At 35.7% G+C, this 25,984-nt stretch overlaps 1 protein-coding gene across 2 annotated transcripts in view; it reads left to right on the top strand.

Moving 5' to 3' along the window:
- Positions 1-798: 798 nt before the first annotated feature.
- The window catches only part of dap (cyclin-dependent kinase inhibitor dacapo), a 40,928-nt gene continuing 15,742 nt past the window's right edge, over positions 799-25,984 (top strand). The window contains exons 1-2 of one of the 2 annotated variants that reach the window (XM_076125828.1): positions 799-894; positions 2,356-2,819. In XM_076125828.1, coding sequence (XP_075981943.1) covers positions 2,432-2,819 — 388 coding nt within the window. In that variant the 5' untranslated portion in view covers positions 799-894; positions 2,356-2,431. Of the gene's footprint in view, positions 895-2,106; positions 2,820-25,984 lie in introns of those variants that run through there. The other variant, XM_076125829.1, reaches the window with a different exon arrangement.

The raw sequence follows: 25,984 nt of genomic DNA on the forward strand, positions 1-25,984 counted from the left end.
CTAAAACACGTTCTATTTTTAAATGCACCTGCAGGGAAAGTGGACCTTTTTGTGTGTATTAGAAACACATTATAGAGCATCTGTTTCGAACGGAAACAGTTTTTGTGTTCACCGCAAACTAACGCTACTGATTTCCGTTATAAATAGGTCAAAAAGCCACTAACGTTCCCGAGATTTTAAGATTTTTTCACTCCGAAGAACGTCATGTCTTTATGTTTTTATTATTATGGGTTTTATCTGATCTCGTTTCATTTACACGACGCAGGAAACTTACAAAATAGCAAAATTAAAATCTGGAATATTTTTACTGGAAACAATAATTCAATAAATACATAAACCTATGTTATTCCATACAGAATCCAATCTACCAATCTTAATATATGGTCGTATCAGACAATCTATATTTTTATTTCAAACCCAAAGAAATATTTAAAAAGTAAATCTTTATTTATCTGAGGGTAACTTAAAATAACCTCTTAATAATAAATCAAAACAATCCTTCACTACTTCTGCAAATAACAACAAAGAAAACCACTCTAAACAAACAAAAATCAATTCTAATAAAAGAAAAGTCACGAGTCTTTAATTGTTCGCATGAAACAGACGGAAGCTAAACGCGGCAAACACAATTTTCCGTAACAAAACTCACGCGCACCGGAAAGTGCTTCGTTTATTTCCCGCCATCCGGCGTCTCGACCAACCGAAATTTGGCGCCTAAAATTCTCCAAGCCAATGAGACAAATGGCCGCCATTTTCGACCAATCAGCGTCGAGCCCGCGCTCTCGCCATCGCGTCATTGTCATATCTCGAAAATTAGTACGGCGGCAGTGCAGTGAATGAATCCCGTCCGCAAATCGAAGAATTTTCCGTGAAACAATAAATAAATACTCCTAGGTGAGTACATACATGTAATTTTCGTGCAAAAGTATGAATATTTAAAAAAAATATTCGTTATGTCACTTTATTTTTACGGACCCGTCAAAATTGTTTCGCAATTTATTGCCATTATTTAGTTGTGAAAGCGAATATTACTAATCACTAGCATTTCAATTCATTACTAATTTACAACTTTAATATTCCTAATTAATTTAGTCATATTTTCTAACTAACTTATTAGTAACCTTATTTTAGTTCATTTGTCTACATACATCGTACCAACAGTCCAACACAAAAATCTAGTCAGTCGTGTTTCGGCAAAATGGCGGCGATGGTCTGTGCTATTAATACATTTTCTGTCCTTTTTCACAATAAGCGTGAGTAACGCGCGTGCGACGGAGATGGCTATATTTTTGATAAGGCGTATTAAATTATGCTGCACACGTAGGTAACTAGACACGTCTTCGTTCTTCGTAAACAAGTCAGTTCACAGTGTTGCCACAGTAACGATTTTCGTTCCAATGATTTAGGGAAGTTTATGTCTTTAAGGTAAATGTAATAAAATAAAATAGAATGCAAAAAAATAATTAATTAATACCTGCATTAATTACTAAGGATAATGACGAATATGAATAAATAAAAGCTATAAATAGTTGCAAAACGAAGGTAGACACAATGAAATCTCTTTTTTTTATGAATTGCAAGAAACTGCAAAGGAAATAAAAATATTCGTAATCAATGCATGAAAAATATGAAAGTAAACATAGATATTGCATCGAAACTAATATGGTTACGATAAGGAATTAAATTTATTAGCATACTGACTTGTGTAAGTAACGTCATATAACAAAACATTCAAAGTTAAAAGTACGTATGTTTGTTTATTATTTGAAATCTTTTAAAAGAAAATATAAACATATTCCAGATAGTACCTACCTATGATTAAAACAAGTTTCGATGTAAATTCTTACAAAGGTACTTCCCGCAAGAACGTAGGTTTCGTGACTTTTATACTTATTTACCAATATTTTTTTATCGTCCTCATCAAAAAATAAAATTAGCATAAAACATGAACCTTACTGGATACGATGTTCTTTTTTATAAAATGGGTAAATGAAGTAGGGAGACGCGTATAGCATAATCACACCACTTGACCGAACACGACACTAACGCCACGCAGTGGTGAAAAGTTGAAACGTGGAGAGTCGCTTGCGCCGCGGTTGCTTGGCTCTGCCGTCGCGTTGCGCCACGCCGCCGATCATCGCTTCGTTGCCACTCGGCCACAGTCGGCGTACGTACTTCTATCGTGCGGACGTATTACGTCACGGTGTTTCGCCGCGTTATTCACGACTTGTTTACTCACAATAACTAACAATACAAATTCTTATTAGTGCGTGATGAACCAAACACTTATACGCCTGTTAAATCATCGCAGTTCTGTCGCGTGCTGTTATTGAATACTGACCTTATTTGCGCTAGGTGGATACGCTGTGGATGCTATCTGTGAAGTGCGTTGCTGGTGTTTCGCTGTTACGGACTCAGTAGAAGTGAAGAAATGTCGACGTTGAGTGTAAGGGCGCCAGGCCTGCAGGCCACCACAGTGCTGGACACCAGGGCGCTGCGCGTGCGCGGGGTCACAGCGCTAGAAGGCGTCAGAAGGAATTTGTTCGGATGTACGGACAGAGAGGAAAACAGGAGGTTTGTTGAGAGAGAGCTGGCGCGACAACTGGAGCTAGATAGCCAGAGATGGGGTTTCGACTTTGCCAACGAGAAACCACTGGCAACTTCGCAAAGATTCGCTTGGCAGTTAGTTCCCGCGTCGGCGGTGCCTGCGGCTCTGAGAAGGTCGCCGATCACGATCACAACTCCTAAGGCAAGCACTCCATCACAAGAAGCGAAGGTCTCGAGTCCAGAGAGCAGCAAAACGCAAAAGAGAATAACAGGTTAGTGTTTTCCACTATAAAGTTTAGAGTTCAATGTTGACATTTGTAATTTTTAGGTTATAATTTGCGTTCAATTTCACGTTCCGTAAACAATGCGTAATATTTGTACGCCTCAAATGTCAACATTGAGTGTTTTATGTGTAACGCGACTTGATTGAATGAGAAACTCATTCAAGACAAGTCTGCGTTCCTGTTTAGTGTTTACTCATTCATCTATTTATAACGTTTCGTTCTGCCTATTACAAACGCATTTAATCGGAACTGCAATAATTACGTAAAGGAAAAATTTCGACAATTGTAATCTTTATCACGAGTGCAATGTAAAATGTAGGTGACTTGAACTGTGTCATTAATTGTTTGCATATACTAATTATTATGTAAACATGTCGTTATCAGTGCAACTGCAATTTATTCGTGGATAATGTGTTTGTAGGTACAGATTGTTTATCGTTTTGTGACGTCACGATAACAAACGCCTAGGTCACTTTGACCTGACACGGCTATTTTTAGGCATTGAACAAGGTTATTTGAACGAAAGTGCAGTTCAATGCGTCTCAGATTTCACGCGCCCACTTATTTGGAGTAGGTAGGTATTCGTTGCTGTGTAAAAGCAAATAGAATTGTTTCCAATCGGCAACCATTTTTAAAATACTCAATTAAATATAAATTTAAATTTCGCTATGTAGGTACCTTTCTATTTAAAAAATGTCGTACATAAATATTTATCTGGTACCTAGGTAGCAGATAAATATACTACGACATAAAAAACCAAGTGTGCTTTTCAATTCACAATCATCATTATTAAAAGTAGTACCTACCTACCTAGGTAAAATATGTCATTGTGTAGTTAGTTACCTATTTCTAACTACATGCCTAAGTATGTATTATATTTCACACGTAATCCACTGAAACATGAAAAAAACTTGTTAAACAACGAAGATACGGTTTAATATCCACGCGTTTTTATTTTCACATTTCAATATTGATATCACTTTGATAACGTATGTTTTACTTATATATATTCTGTCAAATAAACCGCTTATCGATGTAGCTCACGGCAAAAAGTGATAAAGAAAAAATAAAACATAAATGCATTTAAATTATTATTATACCCTTGAAGATAAAACCGCCATAATGTTAAATAAAATCACATTATGGCTTTAATTACAGTTCTTGCGTTTTATTGCTCATTCTTGGTCACTATGGGCGCTCAAACAGTATAATATTATTTTATATATTAATTATGTATATACGTACCTACTACTTACGTAGCCTATTTTAAGAACTTATTTTCGTAAACTACAATAAAAAAAAGGTCGATCTAGTATTTTCTTAAACATTACAACGCCTTTTCTCTTCTTTTTAGCAAATGCACAATCGAAATGTTGCCTGTCTTTGTTATCAAAAAGTACCAAGGCAATAAAACTTCATAATTATTATTCCTTATTAAGATCCGCTGAATAATAATGTCTACGGTATCGTGTTCATTGTGTAACTGAATATGTATCACAATTTGCAACAGGACACTAATTGCGCGCGCGTAACACCTGGATTTAAATACAATATCGTTTTACTCTTATACTAAACGTATTGCTGGCCATATTGCCACCTACTTCGCTCGCGTGTCGCTTCTAATATTATTTTCTTGATAAGGAGTTAATTAAGAGACGAATGGCGACCTTTGCCTCCAGATATTAGAGTTTGTTGATAGAATATCAGTCCTTTAATTGCCTCCTACGACCTCTCAGTGAAGTTTCTGTGCCAAACTTTTACGACATCTTGGCGGGAGATGAAGAAATAAAATTAATAAGGAAATAAATACTGGTCGAAGGTTTTTTTAATCTTAATATGACACCTAGCACCCTTTTATGGCGGCACCCTTCTAATTGAACCTCAAAAGAGTTAAGACGTGCAAAAAATATCATCCAACGAAGGTGTTAAGAAGTTCATAAAGGGTTGGACCCAGCTTTTATTAAATAATTTGCAACCTCGTTATTAAAAATTAAGGCGCCTTAGTTGATTTCTAATTAGATTTTATTTAATTGTAGGGGTCTTTCAGATAAAAAATGTGTTTAGGTGGTTATTAAATTGTTTTTCATGCGTCAGACGAGACGAGGCGTTCGCGAATGTTTTGAAAAGAAGGCAATAACAAAGCCCTAACGGTATGCCCGAATTATCGAACAGACGCGAACACTGACCTAGATTCATTTGTTTTGATACAGAGCTCTAATGATACTATACGTAGTATGGCGAACCTCCCACACTTGTCCTATTTTAGATTACACATGTGTGGCGACGGATTGTAAACAATAGTTTCAATTTGGATACAGCCAGAAACTGTGAGACATTATATTACATCTTTAAGCTTGTGATGTTTTTAACAGCCAATTCAACAACGAAACAAAAATTATTATTAAATATCTGCAGACTTTCTTTCCTTCTAGATTGTTATTCTGAACTAGATAGACCATTGAAATCATACATAAATGTTTATTTACTCTGGCTTTTGTACATAAAAACAGTGATGAGTCAAATAACAGATAGCTTTTAACGCTAACCATTTTCTACAGTAACTCGTTACCTAACGTTGCGTCACTAGTGTGACAATAATAGTTCTAACCTTCAGTGAAAGTGTCAAAATAGGTCACTAGTGTTGTATTAAATCGACTAATTAACTACACATTTCGGTTTGTTCACACACTATCGGCTAATTATTTTCGCAATACTCATTAATTAATATTGGGTCATAGATTAAATTAATACAACATTCGATACGTTTACACGGTATTAGAAGCAATAAACACGATTCTATTTGAAATAAATAAACCACACTACGGGCAGTTAAACGGATGGTTTTATAGTTAGCGGTGAAAGTCCAAAGTCCAGCTTAATTCCAGTTATTCTCTCTTGTATCTCTATCGTATCGAGAGAAAGTTTCTTGATCTGTCTACGGTTTTCTCGTTCATTTTAAATGAGCGTAGAGACATGCAATCACATCATTTGCAGATTACGTTTGTAAACGGTATCCTTGTCGCACCCACACGCGGAGATACGCGGTGACGCGGCCGCGCGTCGCGTCACCTCACTATACACGCATGCGCACACGTTCAGGCGCTGATTGCAAAATGGCGGCTTTTATGCTCGATCAAATTGAACATCTTATTTTGTCATCTCTTAATTTAAATTCTGCTTCAATGTAATTCGCAAGTATCAATTTTAATTCAATACTACCTACTTTTTTTGGACTTGGATTCAGTGGGGATTACAAAACAAACCATCGTGGTGGCCGCAAGAAAAATAAATCCTTTTTGCCCAGTTTTCGTATTGTATTTTCGGTCCATCACATAAGTAAACTGTCTTTTATTTCTTGTTTAACATGCGTATTTCGTGGTTGTTTACCATTCATTGTTTGATACGAGTCTTGTGCTATTTTTCAACACAATACAAAGTTAAACCTCATCACAAAAACGTCTGAATAGGCAATCGCTTGTATTTTTTGTACGTTTAGTAGCCGTACACCGTAACAATGTACCTGTTAACTCCATGATCGGTAGCTCACTCCAAGTGTGTAACATAAAAATTTTACATCCCTTATTGAATAGTATCAAGGAATCTTTAATAAACCTATTCACAGATTTGTTTTGTATTTTATGTGTCCATTGTGTACGTTTTTTATCCCGTTTAAATATTCGTTGTTGGAAAATAGGAAATTTTAATTAAAAATCAAAAATTCTTGTAACGTGCGGGTATCCCGTGTCGCTTATTTGACAACTTTCCCAAACATTTAACCCATTAAGCACTCAAGCTTTCAGCAGATGTGCATCTAAGGGCTTTCTAAGAGTTCTCAAACGTTCAATAGTCAAAATTGTATTGTCTGAAACTGACCAACCGTACGAACTTCATAGGGGGCCTAAGAGACCGGGTCACCCAATTTCTAACTTCCCTTCTGTAATTACAACTTAGATGTCGTTGAACTTTAATATGTTTTTGGTTTATGAGAACCAGTGGACTAGCTGCAGGGTACCAAATAATTGTATACTTCGCTATTCGATAGAAATAGTAACTGTATGGGGTTTCTTTAAACGCTGCATCCGGTCAAGATGCATTTAAAATTGAGAATTGAAAAATGATATTTCCGTTAGAAATCAACCCCATTTTTAACTAATAAGTCCCATATCACGACATAGATTATTTATGGTAAAGAGAACGACAGATTAGAATTTATTTTTATTATTTACTGGATTGTGAATAACTAATTATAAAATGCTATAAACATGAACGCACACAGCAATCGATAATTGCCATCAACATCAAAACAAAAATCCTATTCTCTAGTCCCAAACAATACATCCATACTGATCCTTAAAATTTATTGAAAAAAAAATGCAATTAATGAGTATTAATAAATCAGAGTGTCACCCCTGCGAGCTGCACTGAATAAATCTGCATTGTGTTGTGATTGTCGTAATGGCGGTGCAATAACGTCGGCGCGTGCGCTCCGCACTGCACAGCCCTTTGTACGCACCCTCGCGGACACTCACTCTGTAACGGTCGTATTGATTTTTTAACTGTCACTTTCCCTTGATTTTGTTGCGGTATTATTACAAATGTAATAATAATAGACACGTGCCGCACGCTTTAATAATATCACTTAGTAGTTTTTTATAACGAATCAGTATAATGTTGGAATCTCACGAAGTTTACATTTAAACTGTAAACGCTAAACTACGGTTTACAGATAACAATAAAATTAACGTTAACGCCTTTTTTTAGCTCAGGCCGACAATAAACATGTCCATTAAACTATTACTAAACTATCAAGTTTCACGTTATCTCAATTGCCCTACTCTTAATAGGTTTCAAAATACGAAATTTCGGATCGGAACTATTGCGAAAACCTAAGCTTATGCGGGTGATAAAAAAGTTGTCAACACACGTGTTCGTATTTTAAATTTAACAGATAGGGGGAGTAACGGTCGTTGCGATAGTTCACGGCATCTGCTTTTCAACCCCCGCGTTTTCACCCCCTGCTCTGCGCCGCGGCGCATGCGCATATATTCCGGGTCGAATGACCGGGGCATCATCTGGTGATCGTTTAGGGATAACGTTACTCGCATGCAATTTTATTTTTGTAAATTGAGAAGCTTTGTCTAATTAACATAATGCTGTTAGGGAGATTAAAACTTGTGCTATTTATTACGTACGACATTTATGAACAAATTTGATGACCATTTGCGCAGTTCGAACATGGTCAACCACGGTCAACTTCTGCAATTAAATAATACACTTGACCACAAGTCGCACCCACTCTTGCACTTGTTAATGCAGAAATGTAATTGGTCAAGCCACCGACACGAGACTAATGCGAGTACGTTATAGTTCTCACGAGCAATGCGCATGCGCACCGACCCTAAGGAAACGCCATGTAAGATATGGTTCAATGCGCGTAACGACTGTTTCTGCGGAGATAAAAAACGACTTTTCACAGGTTTTTTCTAACTATATCAGTCAAGCGAATATTTCGTACTGAGTGAAATGATCATAACCTTTGACAGAAGCATTTAAACGACTCTTAGAACTTATGTTACTGTCGACAACAATGCCTACTTGGTGTAACGAATACAGCAAATGATGAGATAATGCAGCCGTTTATTCATACATGTCAGCTTAATAATGCTCTTATAAAAAGATCTTTGTTCATACGGACGCTAATTACGCGTTTGCAATACGAATTGACTCGACAAGTGCAGTAATTAAAACCCCCTGAGTCTTGTCTCTATGACCTCTTTATGCAAGGCATCTATTTCATAACATGCTCCTGCTACATATCACCAAGCAAATTAAGAATTGGGAGCAAGGACAAAACATAGATTATTCACGCAAAAAGACATTGTTCTTGTATACTAGAGCACGCAATTGTCTTTGGTCCCGTTATAACTAATTATTTTCAACGCTATTTTTGGTAGAGCTTTTTGCTAGTGTTAAAGTGCCGTTATATTTCGTAAGAGACTATTTCGCAGTCCGCCTACTACATAGTACATTAGTAATTGATACTTTAGTTAATGAAATGTGAAGCAAAAAGATTTATGTAAGAGACGTACCGTTATTCACTATAACAGGTAAATTGAAACCATTTTGTTGTCGTTTTTGCATAGCCTAGTAACTGCTTAGTATGCTATTAATTTCCCTAACAGTCTTCTAAGTTATTTAGTACGGGATAGAGTTGATAATCTGAATTGAGATTATATCTAACGCGAAAACCACAGCGACATCAAAAGATTTCAAACGGCTAACAACTGTGAAAGGTCTTCAAGCGAAAAAAAGTACAGTTATACGAAATAACTTCTCGGCATACTTTCTAATTGCAGTGCGGCACGTCAGCATCACAATTCACCAGTAACCCGCCATTTTTTCGACTATTCGTCTCATTATATTTAGTATAATTTATATGCACGTATAAATTGCATTAGTATTATTCTATTAGATGTATTATCCGCTGTGTTAACCTCGAATAAACCACATTTATCATTATCGTGAATATTTTCCCTCATACATTACAAACATTTATGGCAATTAATCCTCGTGTCATCCTTGTTAGATTTTGCCTTATTTGTCTATATAGCCAATAATAAAGTGCATGGGTATATTTGTTTCCCCATACAATGTGCTAAATTAATTCTGGATATATCGCATTGGGACAATGTCAGGAAAATATTATTAAAATACGTTTAATGACATCATTTTATACCAATGTTGTTGTTGCTTTTAACGTGTAATTTTAGTATATCAGGCTGGCCATCAACCTTAAAATTTCGGGTGAACAAAATTGACGGAATTCTCACGTACATCATTATCACCCCCTAAGGAATTGCATTATTAAATTCACCATACAAAAACATCTGATAACTCTACTGTGGTTCCGGACGAAGTATTTCAGGGACTGTGCCATGGGAATTTAAACACTTAGAGCGTAAAATCTGAGACTCATTCCTGTTTCCGAGTCAGCGAAAGTGCCATTACACTCTCACTTTCAAACATCACGAGGACTAGAAAATTATGGAAAACAAAATTCATTTTTCTATAGCCTGTACATATTCTCGTGTGAAGTGGTTGTCTTAGTATTTAACGTTCACTTCCAACATCTAGGTTGTATGCAACGAGTTACGCAAGGCCTTCTGCATTTTCTATTGTGACGTAAACCACAATGTACATTTCTTGGTAGGATTACGTTCAGACATGCCATACATATTTAAAACTTGTCTGTATCTGATCCACTCTCAGTGAAAGCTGTTTGTCGCCTGTTTTACATACAAGAGCTCTTTCTAATTACTATAACAGTCAATATTATCATAGTCAATAAACTTAAGTGCGTCCATACTCGATAAAATGGCCTCTTGAAACGTAAATAGTTCCCATGCGAGCTTTGACTCACTATCAACGAATATAGGGTGATTACCAATCGAAATACAGGGTAGATATAATTGATAAGTATCATCGATCGACCCTTGTTAAACGGTTTCCCATAGAACATGGGAATATAAATCGATAGCCACTGTTACGCATTACTAGTTTCATGATTATTAGTGCTTGTTTAAAAACTACTCTAATTGGAATTAAAAAGGAAACAGTTTTATAATATCACGCAGCAATAGCAGATGGAATTTATTAACAATCTGGTGCTCTTCTGTTAATTAATGTATTAATTAATTCTGATAACTGGATTAGTCAGTATTTTAGGAGTTAAGTTTCTATTGAGTGCATTTTATTGCAAGAAGATACGAATTTAGCAGTAAATGCTGACTGTTAGCTCTGGTAAAAACCATTGAATGTTAAATGCATTTTGTAAATCGATTAATAAATTGAAAATACATCTGTCGTCGATATTATTCTTGTTACTTCATCATGTCGTTAATTAATTTTAATCAATCCTGTGAACTATCCTGTCCGTAACATATTGGCATCGGCTATTCCGTTGAAACAAAACGAGGGGGATTTTTTCATCACACGAGTTGCCGTTTTGTACCGGATCAATAAATAATTAGGGCTCTCGACCCCGTGTGAATATGACCTTATCGTGCACAGGATATTTTTCCCTTTTACCTTTATAACTCTAGGTTATACCTATAAAATTACTTGAATTACTAATTAGCTGCACGTTTTTTTTGCAACTGCGGCAATTAATGAAAAAAGTAAGCATTTATTTAGTAATCGTCTATCATTTTGATGAAATGCAATACCCGATTTTACTATCCAGCCAGTGTTTCTTGATCATTTTATTATTTTCAATTTCGAATCGAGTTTCATTGTTTTAAATGGAACGCGTCAATTTCAATTTGGGAACGTTGGCTTTTATTTTTTTATCGTCTGACAGCTGTCTCAGGAGAATAATGCACCGCGATTAAAACTCTTGACTTTTATTTTAAAAAGTGGCGAACACGAACATATTCTTACTTTCTGAATTAAAGCTTTTTTTGTTTTGTGGATCTTTTGTGCAGAGGTCATTGTTACCAACATTTAAATAAAAACAGTAATGTTCCGCACAGTGCGCCGGAGTAGATAACAGCTGCACCAATGAATATTTTGATTATGCTGTAACGGCTCTCGTACCTTAGCCATATGTTTCGGTTCACTGACAAATATTAGTGATAATGATATCACAATATTAACAAGTACAAACATCTTTTGAACGTTACCGTAAGTTTCGTAGTAAAAAATAATTATGTACGTATACAATTTTCCGTAGTTAACAACAAAAGTGGGCGTGCACAGGTAAAGTGACGTGTTGAGTAAACTTAAGGACACTTGTGGCGACATAATAACTTACGGAAGTATTAACTCCTCGTGGGAACGTTACAAAGGAGCCACGCAAGGACGTACACACATCATTTGTATAACAACACATTTGGTAGGTCCTAATGACTTTGGAACCATTTTTTTCTCACAAATATTCAACTCTCTTTTGTTTTGGTTCCGTTATGAATATGAATGGTGCGCTAGTAACACAGTAGGTTTGTTTAGAAAGTAATGAGTAAATTAAGCATTACGAACAGTTATTTGTTAATACATTTAAAGTTATATCGTACCGCAAAATACGGCAACAAAGGAATAATGTAGAAGCTGAGTAACGTGACCTTTCAATTAACAACTACGCACATACACAAACATGTTTACTATTCCGTTACGAAATCCCTTATCCATCAAATCAGGAAACATACAATGTAGCCAAGTGGCCTGATAAGCGACGTGGCCTTGGACCATTTCGATAACATTCATGCCTTCTAGTATAAGACGTGGGAACACCTTTGTGCTAATGCCTTGAACGGCATATGACTATAATAAGGTGCATTATGCAAAGTGCATGTATTCAATCGAACGATTCATTATGAGAAATAAGGTCAGGTTGCAATACATGCCAATAACATGTATTCTTTAATAAACACGCTAATTTAATTCTAGCATCAAATTTTCTAATATTGCAATGGTTTTAGAAAAAAACACCCAAGACAACATTTGGCGAACAGATAAGATGTTTCGCGCCTAAAAGCAAATGAAACGACACCGCCGCGGCATTTAAAAGCAAAGATAACTATTAGAAAAAGTTTGAAAACGTTACATCCAACACCTTAGAGAATTAGCATTTTATTATACACCACTTAACAGTTACAGTTATTTCTCAAGAGTAACAGAAATTCCCAAAAGACTCCTATCTATCATTTATGAGGTCCTCGAAATCTGGGTGAGAAGTAGTGAGAAAAAATCATTATGCAAATCTTTGGTTACGGCCGATTGTCGTATTGAATGGAGAGGTGATGACGTCCACAGTCCAAGGGCCCTATCGACACGTCAACAATCGTTATTCTCACATAAACTATTTATTTTATACCTTTCAAGTTTCGAGTGGACAAGGGGTTAAAAGAATCAATGCCGGATTAGACACCTCAATTCGTCTTGCATTTTAATGTAATTTTTCAATTGAGGGTTTTGTATAAATTATTAGGGCGTGATGCTCTTTTACATTACCGTCTCGAAAATGATTAAGAAACACGTCGGCTATCTGCATATGCATTAAAAACTTCCATTCTAACTGATTTCTGATATTTGTCGATAAATTTCGTTGTCAAATCCGTGTTTTATGTAAATGATTACTTAACTAGGGTTAGCGACCTGTTAAATTGTTGACGATTTCTCCAACATGTTTACTCCAATCAAACACTGAGCTGCATGTCACTTCACCACACAATCAATGCAAACAGATCTTCAATATCGACAAGCCCTTGAATTTAAAATGTTTGTTTATCCCTATTTGTATAAGAACGTAGACATGTCCATGAATAGGCAACGATTTCTCTATGCGTAGGAGGGTTGTTCAATCTTCATGGGCCCGAGAGGTCGGGTCCTTAACAAAAGTCGGGGTTACTCGGGCCCCTCTGTTGACACCAACGGTAAAGAACACGTGTGAACTTTAACTTCGGACACAATTCGATTCCATTAATTCTTTTCACAATCCAACTCTACATTCTTCGCGACAATTCGAGTGTCACAAATGTCCCTAAGAGCACATCCATCAGTTTCCCCCGAAGTGATGGATAGCACCGATGAATGAGAATCTATGTTAATTTCAAATTGAAATGTTAATTCGTCATAATTGTGTCGAGTGGAGTACATCTGAACAAACACATGCACTCTGTTCACACCTTATGTGTCAACTGACAATTCTTTATTAGGATCGAGGTCACAAGAGCTGTGTGTTGAAAGTTTAATCCAAGCACAATTAGATGCATCCGCCATCTAAATAATACCCACACTGCTAATATGTGTGTCAGTACCATCTAAATAGTGCGTAATAAATTTACCCATTAATAAAGCGGAAAACGAGGCCTCACTTTCTGCGAACATGGAACTCTACGATAATCATTTCCGTTTGTTCAAATTGTTAGTTACTATAACTCAGATATAATATATGATAACTTGAAGAAAGAACAGAAGTTCTAACTTCGAAAAATAAAAAACTCAGCTAGTGAATTCCTTTCAAAGGTTGCTCTAACTCTTTAGATGTATACGTCTTCCCGTGACATCATAGAATAATTGCGTGACACTTTTGATTGATAACGACCATCACATTTCTTAAGAAGGCTGGACCCAAAGAATTCGATTCAAAAAATCTCTGACCCACTTGAATGGAAGCCACTACAATACAAATATTGTATTGTTAAATAAAAAATCATATTTCATGCTATTGTCGTAGATAAGAATTACTGATATAGAGTTACAATCTGAATTTTAGATTTGTTTGTATTTTGATGCGATGCGTGAATTGAATTGTATAATGGAACTAATTATGTGTGAACGTACATTCACATGTAGGGAAAATATGAATATTTATGATAATTACACAGTATGATTGAAGTCCACAAAGGATTGGATGATTGACAGACAATGTCCGAATGGATTTCTTTACCGTTGTAGTCTTGATGACAACTTGAGATCAGGGCCAATCTCAAGTATTATCTCAATTGTAATGCAAAAAGAAACATTTCAATAATTTTATAGCTCAAATATTCCAACGACGATTTATTCCCAGCTTCATGTCGTTTGCTGCAAAGCCACACAGTGAGTCTTAGCAAATTACAATAAAGTAACTGATTTAAATCAATCTGAAATGTAAATACGCTACTTAAGACAATCGCATGACAGATTAACATAGCTGGTAACAATGCAGTTCTATTCGTCATGAACATTGTAATCAGAGGCACGATAGTACTATCATTAGGAAAAGACGCAAAACTGGTTTGTTCCCAACACTACCGCAAAACGTAATAGACATAATAATCGTTGTTTTGTCGGACAAAAAAACGCAAGTACTAGATAACTCGAGTAAGCAAGGTGCCGTTAGAGGGGCCATAAGGGTTCGCGGTGACCTTATACCATTAATAACGGTAGTACCATTGACCATGACAAACCAAGTTGTTTGCCACCTCTCTGACTGTACCTCGAAGGTTTGTTGATTCAAGAAAATAATTGAATTTACCTTGATTGCTATTGTTTTCAAATGGATTCGTGGAATATTGTTAACTATGTACGTCAATAGCGCATAATTCAGAAATTATGGATTTCTTACTGCGACAATTTGAAAGTTTAGATTGAAATTCAAGCCAAGTTATCCACTTTCATGCCTCACATTTATATGTTAATTGAACTGCACAGCTGTTTGCAATCTATCAATAAAGACCTCGCGTGTAGCGTCTAATCAATTAGTAAATACAATAGCTTCATATTTAACCAAAAATAAATGTAATTTAAGTGAAAATTAAATTCAAATGCGTTAAAAACACTACTATATTTTAGGGGCATTGACTGCTTTATTGTAATTAAACATAGTTTTTTTAATATAAAGCAAGGCTGCGTTAGATTCGCGGATCGCGACTTTCCGCATCCCGGTGTCTGCGGCGCCGGCGCATCGAGGTCGTCGACCCGACGCCACGGTGTTATTGAACGTACCATAACAACACGCACACATACACACCCTAGTACGTACACAACAATTTTGATGTGGTGAATAGTTATTAAGTGACTACTGAACTTAAAGCTGAAAACAAAGCCTCCGTTTAACGTGATACGAATAAAAAAATCTGAAGAAAAAAAATTCTATTACAAATTCTTGACATTCTCCGAGATTTTTTAAGCTGTTTTAAAAGATGGAAATTATATAAACAAACGTCAATAGGTGATTTCAATTTGAATACCAATCTTCACGGTATACTTAATAGAATTCTGAGTTATTCCAAATACAATTTGACGCGCTGCGAGTCATAAATATACATTTGCTGTACTCAAGTATAAACAAAAACAAAGAGAAAGTTGAACAAACTAACTCATTGATACATAAAACAATAAAAAATGACATAACAAGTTGTTCGGTTTTACGTCTGTATTGCACCCGCGCACAATGTTTTGTTATGAGACTCGTGTAAGTCCAGTGTGTGACGACACTTCCTCGGATTGCGTACAAACGCATTGTATGACCACAGCCTAAAGCTCACGACCGCGGTAGCTCAAATTAACGGTACTATGACAGCAACTCCTTTCGCGAAGCCTCATTCTAAATTCAAATAGTGCTGCGCGTACGCACTTTGTCAACAAACAAAAGTGTTTTGGTGACCATTTTATTTGTCGTTCGATTGTCGTGATTGTTCCATTGTGTGACTGAAAAAAACAAAAAAGTAATTTGGGTCTATAACATGTCTCAACGCATTGTTTATTCTTGAATAGTTTCGTTATGTTACCAATCATAATATTATTCGAAAATTATTGGCATAAACAAAACAAAACAACTGTTATGAAACAATTTCCGTACCAAATATTATTTTGCGCCTTACAAATTATTAATTTATACAATAAAACCACAAAAGATAAAAATTTTATAATTTGTCAAGTTTTAGAATAACAAAGGCGGTTATCGATGTAGGTGCGCACACTGGTCTAAGAGACCGGAAACTTTAGCAAAACAACATTTCGGAACGCTAGTTATACCCTAAAACGTAGGCGTTGGTTCATCGACCCGAGGTTTTTAGCCGCACTTGCGTGAGTATTGCAACTGTACTAAATAATTATCGCGTAATTTGGCCTCTAATTGCTGGATATATTTAGAGTATGCCGCTGCGAACACACCTATTCAAACATTACACTGTTTGCTAAGTTCTGATAACTACACAGCTTTAAGTGTCTTTATTCTCAATACGTTCCACCCAATTCGGTTCTTGTTTCTCAATAAGACCCATTATAATTATATTTAATTTGCCTCGAACAATTTCTAATTCATCCTACGATATCTGAATAAAGTGCTTAGCGATAACAATGTTATTTGATCGTTTTTATGCAACACCTCACATGAAAGTCCGTGACTAAGAAACGAGTCGTATAATTAAAATGATAAGTACATTACTTTTCCATGTTTAGCTCCGAGTTTTATATTTAAATCACGGACTGCGTATTACACGTTATGTAAAAATATAAACTGTTTCCTTAATCGTGGCCATAACATATTTTTAGAATCCGTTAGAAATCGAAACTTGTGACGTTTACAATGTGAATGCTCTATCATCCTAAACTTTATGGAAATGTGTACAATAGACGAGTTTACAAACAAACAGTTCGTCGCACTCCTTACTCGTAAGAGTAAGAGAGACGGAAACAAAACCAAGCTTTAGAGGACGCGGCCAGAAAAGGTTATTCAACTTCTTTCGTAAATTCACCGTGAAAAAATACGGCACTGCAATTTTCTTAGATAATTTTGAACAAAATTGCTGCACACGAAAATACAGTCAGTGGCCACTGAGCTGTAGAAGTTTCAGAACAATGACTTCGTTGAAAAAGCAATATTATTTTTTATATTTATTTTAGAAACGTTATTATTGTATTTTAAAAAGACAGTAGCAGCTCTTCGTTTAATTTATAGGTCTTAAGAAAACTGTTTAAGATTTCTTGTATTTCTCAAATTTATTCAGCTCTGTGGAAATAATAAATTTCTACTGGTACTTAAAAATGCTATCACAAATTACTATCGTAATTACTTTAACTTTGTTTATACGCTATTTGGTTCATGCATAGTCATTATTTACTATACCGGGGTTAATGATAAAGCGGTGACTAATAGTCTATCAAATTTCTACCACGTGCCTAGCGATACCAACTACAATCGTGACGTAATCAACGTCCGTCCGTCTTCAATTGCTACCTTTTCATGAAACTACAAATACACCAATTATAATTTCGGAACTTACACGCATATCTATAAGAAAATTACTGGAGTCTAGCGAATCTTAATTATTGACACAAAGATGCAATCGTAAGATAAAATATAAATGATCTTCTGTTCTTATGTTTAATTACGTGGAATGTTAGTTAATCACCGCATACAAAAAACAGCTTTCACGTTTACAATACACAATCTTATTAGCTAATCATTAATTACATTTTAAAAATCTCCCGCTATACCGTATAATGAAAGAAATGCTAATACGTTTTCTAACGCGAGAGAATTCATGTTAGCGTTTAGTAATTACATAATTTCGTATGTTACTTATATTACATTTATATCGAGAACGAAAGAATATGGAATAATTTTCCACCCATTAGAAGGTTGCATATTTACTAACATTTACAACGCAATTAGATACTGTTATATAATTATATTGCTGGTAGCACCTTTAAACCAGTGATGTAATGTTTCTGCTTGAAATAACGTCCCATAACTTGCTGACTATATTAAACCAAGTGGAGAAGATTAAAAAATTCAAAACCCATTCAAAAACTAGTCATTAAACAGTCAACCTTTGATAGATGAGGGCCGGGAATAAAAAGACAACAAGCTGATATTATGTTTTGCTCAATCTTTACAGTCCTCTGACACTTAACTGACTTTTTGCTGTAATAAACAACTCGTGCGCAACTGTAAAAACGTCAATGTAAATTATTATTGTGTCCTTACACTAGCTGCATCATAAAACTCATTTGTTTGCTCCAACAAATTGATCTCGGTGTAAATAAAATGCGTTCGGTTTGTGCTAAGAAACGCCTTCATCTACAGATATAAATTATAGTCATGTGTCTTTTATAGCGATGACAGACTATCTAAATAAGCAATATAAAAAAGTGAAATTCAATGTGCCTGATTGTCGAAGTGTGCTTTATCTAAAATTCCTGTCAGACACAAATAATTATGCAGCTAGTTTCCAATAGTGTTTGCATATAAAGCGTTAGAAATTATATTCCAAGCCGGAGATACATTACGACAGTTAACTATAGTGTCCACAGTGCGCTACCCACGCAAACTGGATTAGAAATCAACTAGTCTTGATTGTACCCAGCCCGTCCCACTGTGGGACCAGTGGGCGATTATTTTAATAAGCAGTCATTCTGTCCTAAGGATAATTGCCTCATACCAAACAAAACGCATCTAAGAAAAATAATGGCGTCTACGACCGACCGTTCCAATTTACGATATGGTCACTATTTATAAGATTTTAATAAGTGGTCATTTTGTTACAGGTAAGCGTCTCCGATTTATGATAATGATACTATTCCAGAGCGGTATGTATGTATATTAGTTCATTATGTTATTATGAGACGTCATATTAAAATAGTTGCGGGAGACCACGCGGGAGGGCCCAAAATCAACCTTACTACATGTCCTAATAAAAGACGAAAATGCTGCGGGAGACAGAATCGTAAAATTATTAACTTAGAAGCTATTACTAAAATAACCCACTGGATATACCGAGGATCTTCTCTAAGGGAGGCCAACCTACGGCGAATTCATGTAGGTCCATAACATTCTAATTCAATACAATTTCAACCCTTCCCATCCATATAATTTAGTTGAAATCGTTCTAAACTCATTCCTGTACCGATTGAACGTAAATCTCATACCGTAATTTGATCAATTTGAATAAATGGTGGGCAATAGAATAATCATGGCTATCACTATAATTTGATTTCAAGCCATAGATGTAATTGGAATGGAAAGTTAATGCGTACCCAAGCCGAGCATTAGATTCTAATTTGTCATAAAATAAGATTATACGAAACTCCTGGACGATATTCTGAAGCGACAATGTTTACTGAGTTTTATTATTTTAATAGTTAACAGACGGTCTAGTTTCAAAGGTCCTGCCATCTACGTAAGTCAGTCGACTCGAAGGGCGTCAAAAATGGATCATTTAGACCGCGTTGTGTTATTTGTTCATCAACATCTTTCTTTTACTGAATAGCTACTAAGTATTTCTCAGTTTGCACAACCTATTCAACATTGTAACTTATGTTTAATATCCACATTACGAGTGCTCCCACTTTTTTCTTTGGGTCTAGTTAGTGAGTTTTTGTTTCTTTCGGCTGTATCAACACTGGAGTGTGTGAAAGGAAAAGTCGTGAAGGGCTTGTTTGAAAAACATAATTTTTTGGGTCAAGTGTACCCTCTAAATGTGTATCGATTCGATTAGTTTTAGCCCATTAGGCAAATACACTTCAGAAAAACTTTGCACCACTTTTTTACTCCTTCGCGTCATCTAAGTGCCAATCTTTGTGCGTTGAAGGATCCATTAAAGATTTTTTTCCCACGTCTCTGGCCTATTTCGGTTCAAAGTAGCCTGATAAATAGTTCAAGGGCTATCGCATTTCCAGACAAGTGGGTTACCATTACTTTTGAAGGGCATTCATGATTATTTTTTGTCCCAGTAACCTCATTTTAGAATGCCATGACATGATAAGAATTTATCCTTGTGGTGGTGCTATTATGTAATCTTTTAGACATTATGCCCAGGAGCGGGAAAAAATGTTTTAATGAGTCCAAAGGATTCCAACCAAAATATTTTTTGGGTTTATGAATGTTGAGTCGCTTTGATACGTGAAGTAAAAAGTATCTGGAGCAGGATTTTGACCTTACTCAACATAGTGAGGATCATAAACCAGCTTTTTATACAAACTGCTCTTATTCAATTATGATGCGTGAAAGCAACGAAGCCATTAAAAATTTTTTTTGAGCTTTTGTATACAGTAATAGACTTGATCGGTATCGTAAATTCGCAATCCAATTTACTCTCTTTTATTTGAAAGGATGGATTCGATGGATGATGCAATTAAGTGGATCAGGATCAATTGCCTTTTCCATTTCGTTAGCTCGTCTGCGGGCAATTAACAATCAAAAGTCAACTGCGCCTGCGCTTACTTTGTCTTGCTTCCACGAAACACAATTACGACTGTCTTTATCGAGGTGTCTTATTAGATGGGGAGCGATCACGCCAACGCAACGTGTTCTAAGAAACCTTACAAAAGACTTATTAACCAAAGTGTCAGTTTCTTTCCACTCCAGAGTGAGAGAAGGACGCACCACATCTCCCGTCTCTCTCTGTTACTATTCGAGGGCGCTCGTAAAACGATTTTGGAATCGACAAAAAATTGTTTTGGTTTTTTCTATACGGGAACGGTGGTATATAAAAAGCGACGCTCGTCTTGTTGGAAATTTTGTACTATGTCATAAATAAACTACTACGCGACTTGTAGTTTTTGTTGGAACGAGATTCAAATTTTGTTTGATACGAGCCAACGGTCAGCGCGGCCACGCTTCAGCGGCTCTCGGTTACCAATATCGCTCGCATGCGACGCGCTGGAAAAATTGCGTTCAATTTTTTTCTTATCTCAAATACGCTATTACAAAAACTAGGTCAGACTTAATCTAATGTTTCGCAAACATGTTTTAAAAATATTACTACCTGTTATTTTTTTCTATATTTATTATAAGTAATAGGTAAATCTTGTCAAGCGTTCAGGTTCTAAAAAATCTTTTAATTGGTCAGAAATTGTGCTGCGTCTATCTGGGGAAGCTGTATGACCACTAGATGCAATCTCGTCGGAGATGTGAGGTCAACGGCCGGGATGTGTGAACGAGATGGCATTATATGCACGAATGCAACAGATAGGATGCGCGTACGCACAGAAAAGGAATGAAAATTATTGTATTACTGTTTGTTATCCTTTTTTTTGTGTACACATGTCGACAGTCGTGTGGGTGTATGTTTGTGTGTGTGCGTCTAATCCTGAATCCCGATGCGTTTGTTATTGTTTAGTTTACGCTGCGCTACATGCTTTGAAGTATGCACACAGAATATCAAAAGATGTTTATTTCTCTTTTGACATGTTGCATCTTACGACAAGTATATGCATACGTTCATTATACATACCTGCGCGTCAGTTCGTCATTCAACAAAACTTTTTAAATGATTTCTATGTCGTCGTTTTTGCCCCACGTCTTTACAAACGGCACACAATGCATTCAGGCGTGCCTAAAAAGGATTAGGCACCACTCGAGGATTAAACTTGCTCTTATTCGAATTCTCAACGTCGCGACACGTACCGCGTCAGACAGCCTTTGAAAAATTGAGTGATTTTTATTTGTCAAAAGTTCAAAGGATATAAAAGTCACAGCGGCTATAATAAAATTAATTATACGCCTGTGCTAAAAATACAAGTTTCATCCATAAATTATTTGCTCCCATAAATAATAGAATGATGTGTCATTGTAATCCGTCACCTGCCAGTTGCAAACGTCACTTTTCCCGCCAAGCGCGATCGGCGCATAATTCCCATGCAATAGCCGAGCAAGTTACTCTCGCCATCTCGATAATTTCTAATGATTATGCATCAACGGTACCTGCGCTTGCAGACCACGAGCTCACGCAACGGACAATGTGCATTCAGCCATTCTAATTTAAATAAAAAAAAACAGCTTACAATCGCATAAAATGCACTGTTTATTGCTCAAAATACACAAATAATGCCTTTCTCATCCATTGAGGGTCAAACGATGCTTTGTCCCTAAGTTGTCCGGTTTGAATAGGAGTAGGTTACCAGGGAACAAAGGTGGTGACATCTCTAGAAAGAAAGAATAGGGTGCGTCTCTAGTATAGTCAAGGTTATGCTAATGAGATTTAATTGAGTTTATAATAGGCAGAATGATGAATGACTTTGGGCTAGATTAGGGTTGGGAATTGAGGCGCGAAAATTACGGTGACTAAGCTTTTTCTAAATGTTTTGTAAACAGAAAAGGTTAATCTGAAAATAATTGACCGGTCGTAGACACTGAACATAATTATAGATTGTATTTTACAAGCAATTAGACTCTGCTTGTTGATTGCGGCAAAAAAACCACGGAGTTTTTTTTATCTAAACTACAAATATAAGATACCAGCGTTATCAAACGTAAGTTAACACGTCAAAACGTTAATTTTACGCTAAATGTGTCTACAAACATGGAACAATAACACACTGTCCTTTGTTATCTAAAAGCAAATGCGATGAAACAACTATTTTTGAAATAACCTCCTTTGCGGTAGGTCTTCCATGTAAATACAGGAAGATGTAACACGTGTCTATGGAACCGACAAAGGAGTTTTATAATATGCAGTAATTGTCTTTGTTTACAGCTATAAACAAGTGAAACATGCCTCAAAGAAAGATTGTTTAGTTTGAACGGTTTATAAAATCTTGTTGGAATTTATAGCGCACAACGGTAGCTGTTACGAAACGTATGAGAACGCGGTATAATTAAAATGTATTTGCAATTACACGAATACGATTTGGTATCGTAATAAAGTTCTAAGGACAAACCAAGAATCTGTGTCGCGGAAAATTATGGCGGGTGTATTTTGAAATGTCGTTTAAAACAAGTTTAATTTGTGAACATTTAACATTTGCACAACGGAATGGTTTTATCTGGAATTCTCTACATTTAGACCTATTAGAAATGCTTATAATTTAGGTGCAATTTACTTAAAAGATACTACTTATCTAAATACAAATACTTATATTATAAAATGTGCTTAATCAATAAATGCTCATGGAGACATACAGTCTGCGATTTCACGCATTATTTACTACAATGTACTGATACACTATCTGATTGCGCAAGCGTATACTCGTACGCACTTCATAGTAATTGGGCCACGGGGTCAAAGACCAGCCCTTTGTGCGAACCCTTACAATAGCGAACAATGCACAAAGACGATGTCTTATAATGTAATTCGGTTTGAAAACTTACAATAGACGATTCTAAGGCCCTAATCTTCGGTTCAAAACCGCTTTGTTCGTTAGCGATTTGAATAAAGCATTTCAATTTTCGCTACATTATTATTTTCATCCTGCATACAAAGTCGTATCTATGTTTATGGTGATAACAGAACAATAAGTGCTCTGTTATTGCACACCACGTGTAGACACACAGTCTAGAACTGCAACTGTTTGATAACGCCGCCTTCGAATAACTTAAAAAAGATTAAGACGACGATAACACTATGAAAATGCAGTTTTCTGTCAATATAGATAAACGATTTGACTTCTCAAATACAGGTGTTGACACAGATGCATCGAATCTAATAGACTTTCGTTGACTGTCAAGAAAGGCAAACATGCATTGGTTATCGGTAACGGTAGTGATGCCGTGCCACAGAGTAGCGTTGTATACACACTAATAGGGCTGACTACTTACCATATCGCTAATACTTAAAATGCAAATGAGCAAGAAAATTCACTAAGCAGCTAAGATATCTAGTTGAAATGTTGACCTCAATACATTATAATATGTTAATGATAACGCCTTTTGTTGTTTCAATTCGCTAAACAATTTTTAATTCAAATGCCAGTTACATTTTATGCTATAAAATATTTTTTTTTTCTATAATACAAGCTACTGCGTTAAAGTACACGGCATTATAGTTTTATTGCGGAATGATATCTATTAAATTATAATGTTACAAAATGCTTAGTATATCGTCAGCCCTGATTCGCACGGATCACGACTTGAAATCTTGACGCTGCGTACGCGCAGGTGCGCATGCGAACGTATGTTAATAGTGTTTTGTTTATTTCTTGCGCGCACCGAGATCCCATACGTTTTCCTAATAGAAAACTCTTGCATGACAATTTCTTCTGGCATATTTTCCTATGAACCGTACAAGACCGTATTACAACGAGTTATCGTAAACAAACTGTCAGTCAGTTGTTATTTATTGGCATGTTTGTACTGAGCTTGTATTTTTTACACTAGCTGACCCGCGCAACTTCGCTTGCGTCACATAAGAGAGAATGGGTCATAATTTTCCCCATTTTTGTAACATTTTTCGTTGCTACTCCGCTCCTAATGGCCGTGGCGTGATGTTATATAGTCTAAAGCCTTCCTCGATAAATGGTCTATCTTACACTGAAAGAATTTTTCAAATCGGACCAGTAGTTCCTGAGATTAGCGCGTTCAAACAAACAAACAAACAATCAAACAAACAAACTCTTCAGCTTTATAATATTAGTATAGATTAACATTCTTCCATTGTAATTAGGTTTTAGAAAAACATTCGTTATTTGCTATTTTTCGAAGCATTAACAACGTAATTCAGAAAATCACTAGTTATTTCTATGAGTAACTGTGTGTGAAATCGTTTCCCATACACACAATCATGTATTCGTGTATTCTAATTAATGTCCCTCCCCTGTTAAGGGGTGGTATGAGATTTTCGGCGATTTAATTTGTGTGAACCACTCGCGTGTCACGGTCCGACGAATTTTGATTTACTCTTTGTTTGATATTCACGGTTTTTTTCTATTTATTTTTTTACTGGAGCATAACTAATTGTACAACGAAATGTCTATTGTTTTAAAACTGTATTGCACTGTAACAAAAAGTATGGTACAATGAAATCACAGACTATAAATGATGAATGATGCAAGTCTGCTACAAGCTAGACTATTATTTATTGATAGCCGTAGATAACTTAATCATTCTGCCACCATTAGCAATAAGTGATTCAATGTTATAGGTTTTATTACAAGTAATAGGTCATAGAACTTAGTTCTTTTGTATTTTCTAGTACTCTATACATCTAAAATAATTCTCAATCTTGTTTCTTTATTACCCGAAAAAGTAAACCAACTTAAAAACATTTACCCTTTACTAATCAATTAAGTTACGTAAAGTTTACAAAATAAGCAGTAACTTTAACATGCGCATAAACATGTCTAAAGCGATAAGATGATTAATGGCTCTAACACATAATAGGCTGATAAGCTTAGCCTTGGATTCCAAGCATAGTGAACTGTTGCATTGTTCAACTTGGTTACTGCAGTTGCAATGCCCGATAACAACGATAAAATACGTTATTAGAATTTGTTCTTGCAATTTCTTGATAATTTTATTCCGTTTTGATGAAAATATACATTCAAATTTGTTATTAGCTGAATTAAAACCTCATTCGATTATAAACAAGAGTGTCCAAAATATAAATAAATATTGTTTAGATGTGAGAATCTCAACCACGTGTAGCGGTGTCGAGCTAGTGCTGAAATGATTCATTATAAGTTCTACAAATTCATTTACCCAATGTTTTTATTGTTATTCTCTAATAACACCTTACATTTCTTAGTTTTATTTCTCAAGTCAAAATACCCATTTTAAATACGTCACGGCTTTGTCTTTTAAACTGTTGAAAATTCGTTACAATACACTGAAATGCAAATTTCCAAAAACAATAGTCACCCTTTAATTTAGTTCTAGATGTCAGGTGAGGCGTAATGGAATCCTTTCGACTACATTGTTTTGATTGTTACAAGTGCTGTGTAAGTTTACC

This window comes from Anticarsia gemmatalis, chromosome 18 (assembly GCF_050436995.1).
Source record: "Anticarsia gemmatalis isolate Benzon Research Colony breed Stoneville strain chromosome 18, ilAntGemm2 primary, whole genome shotgun sequence".
NCBI classification, from domain to species: Eukaryota; Metazoa; Arthropoda; class Insecta; order Lepidoptera; family Erebidae; genus Anticarsia; species Anticarsia gemmatalis.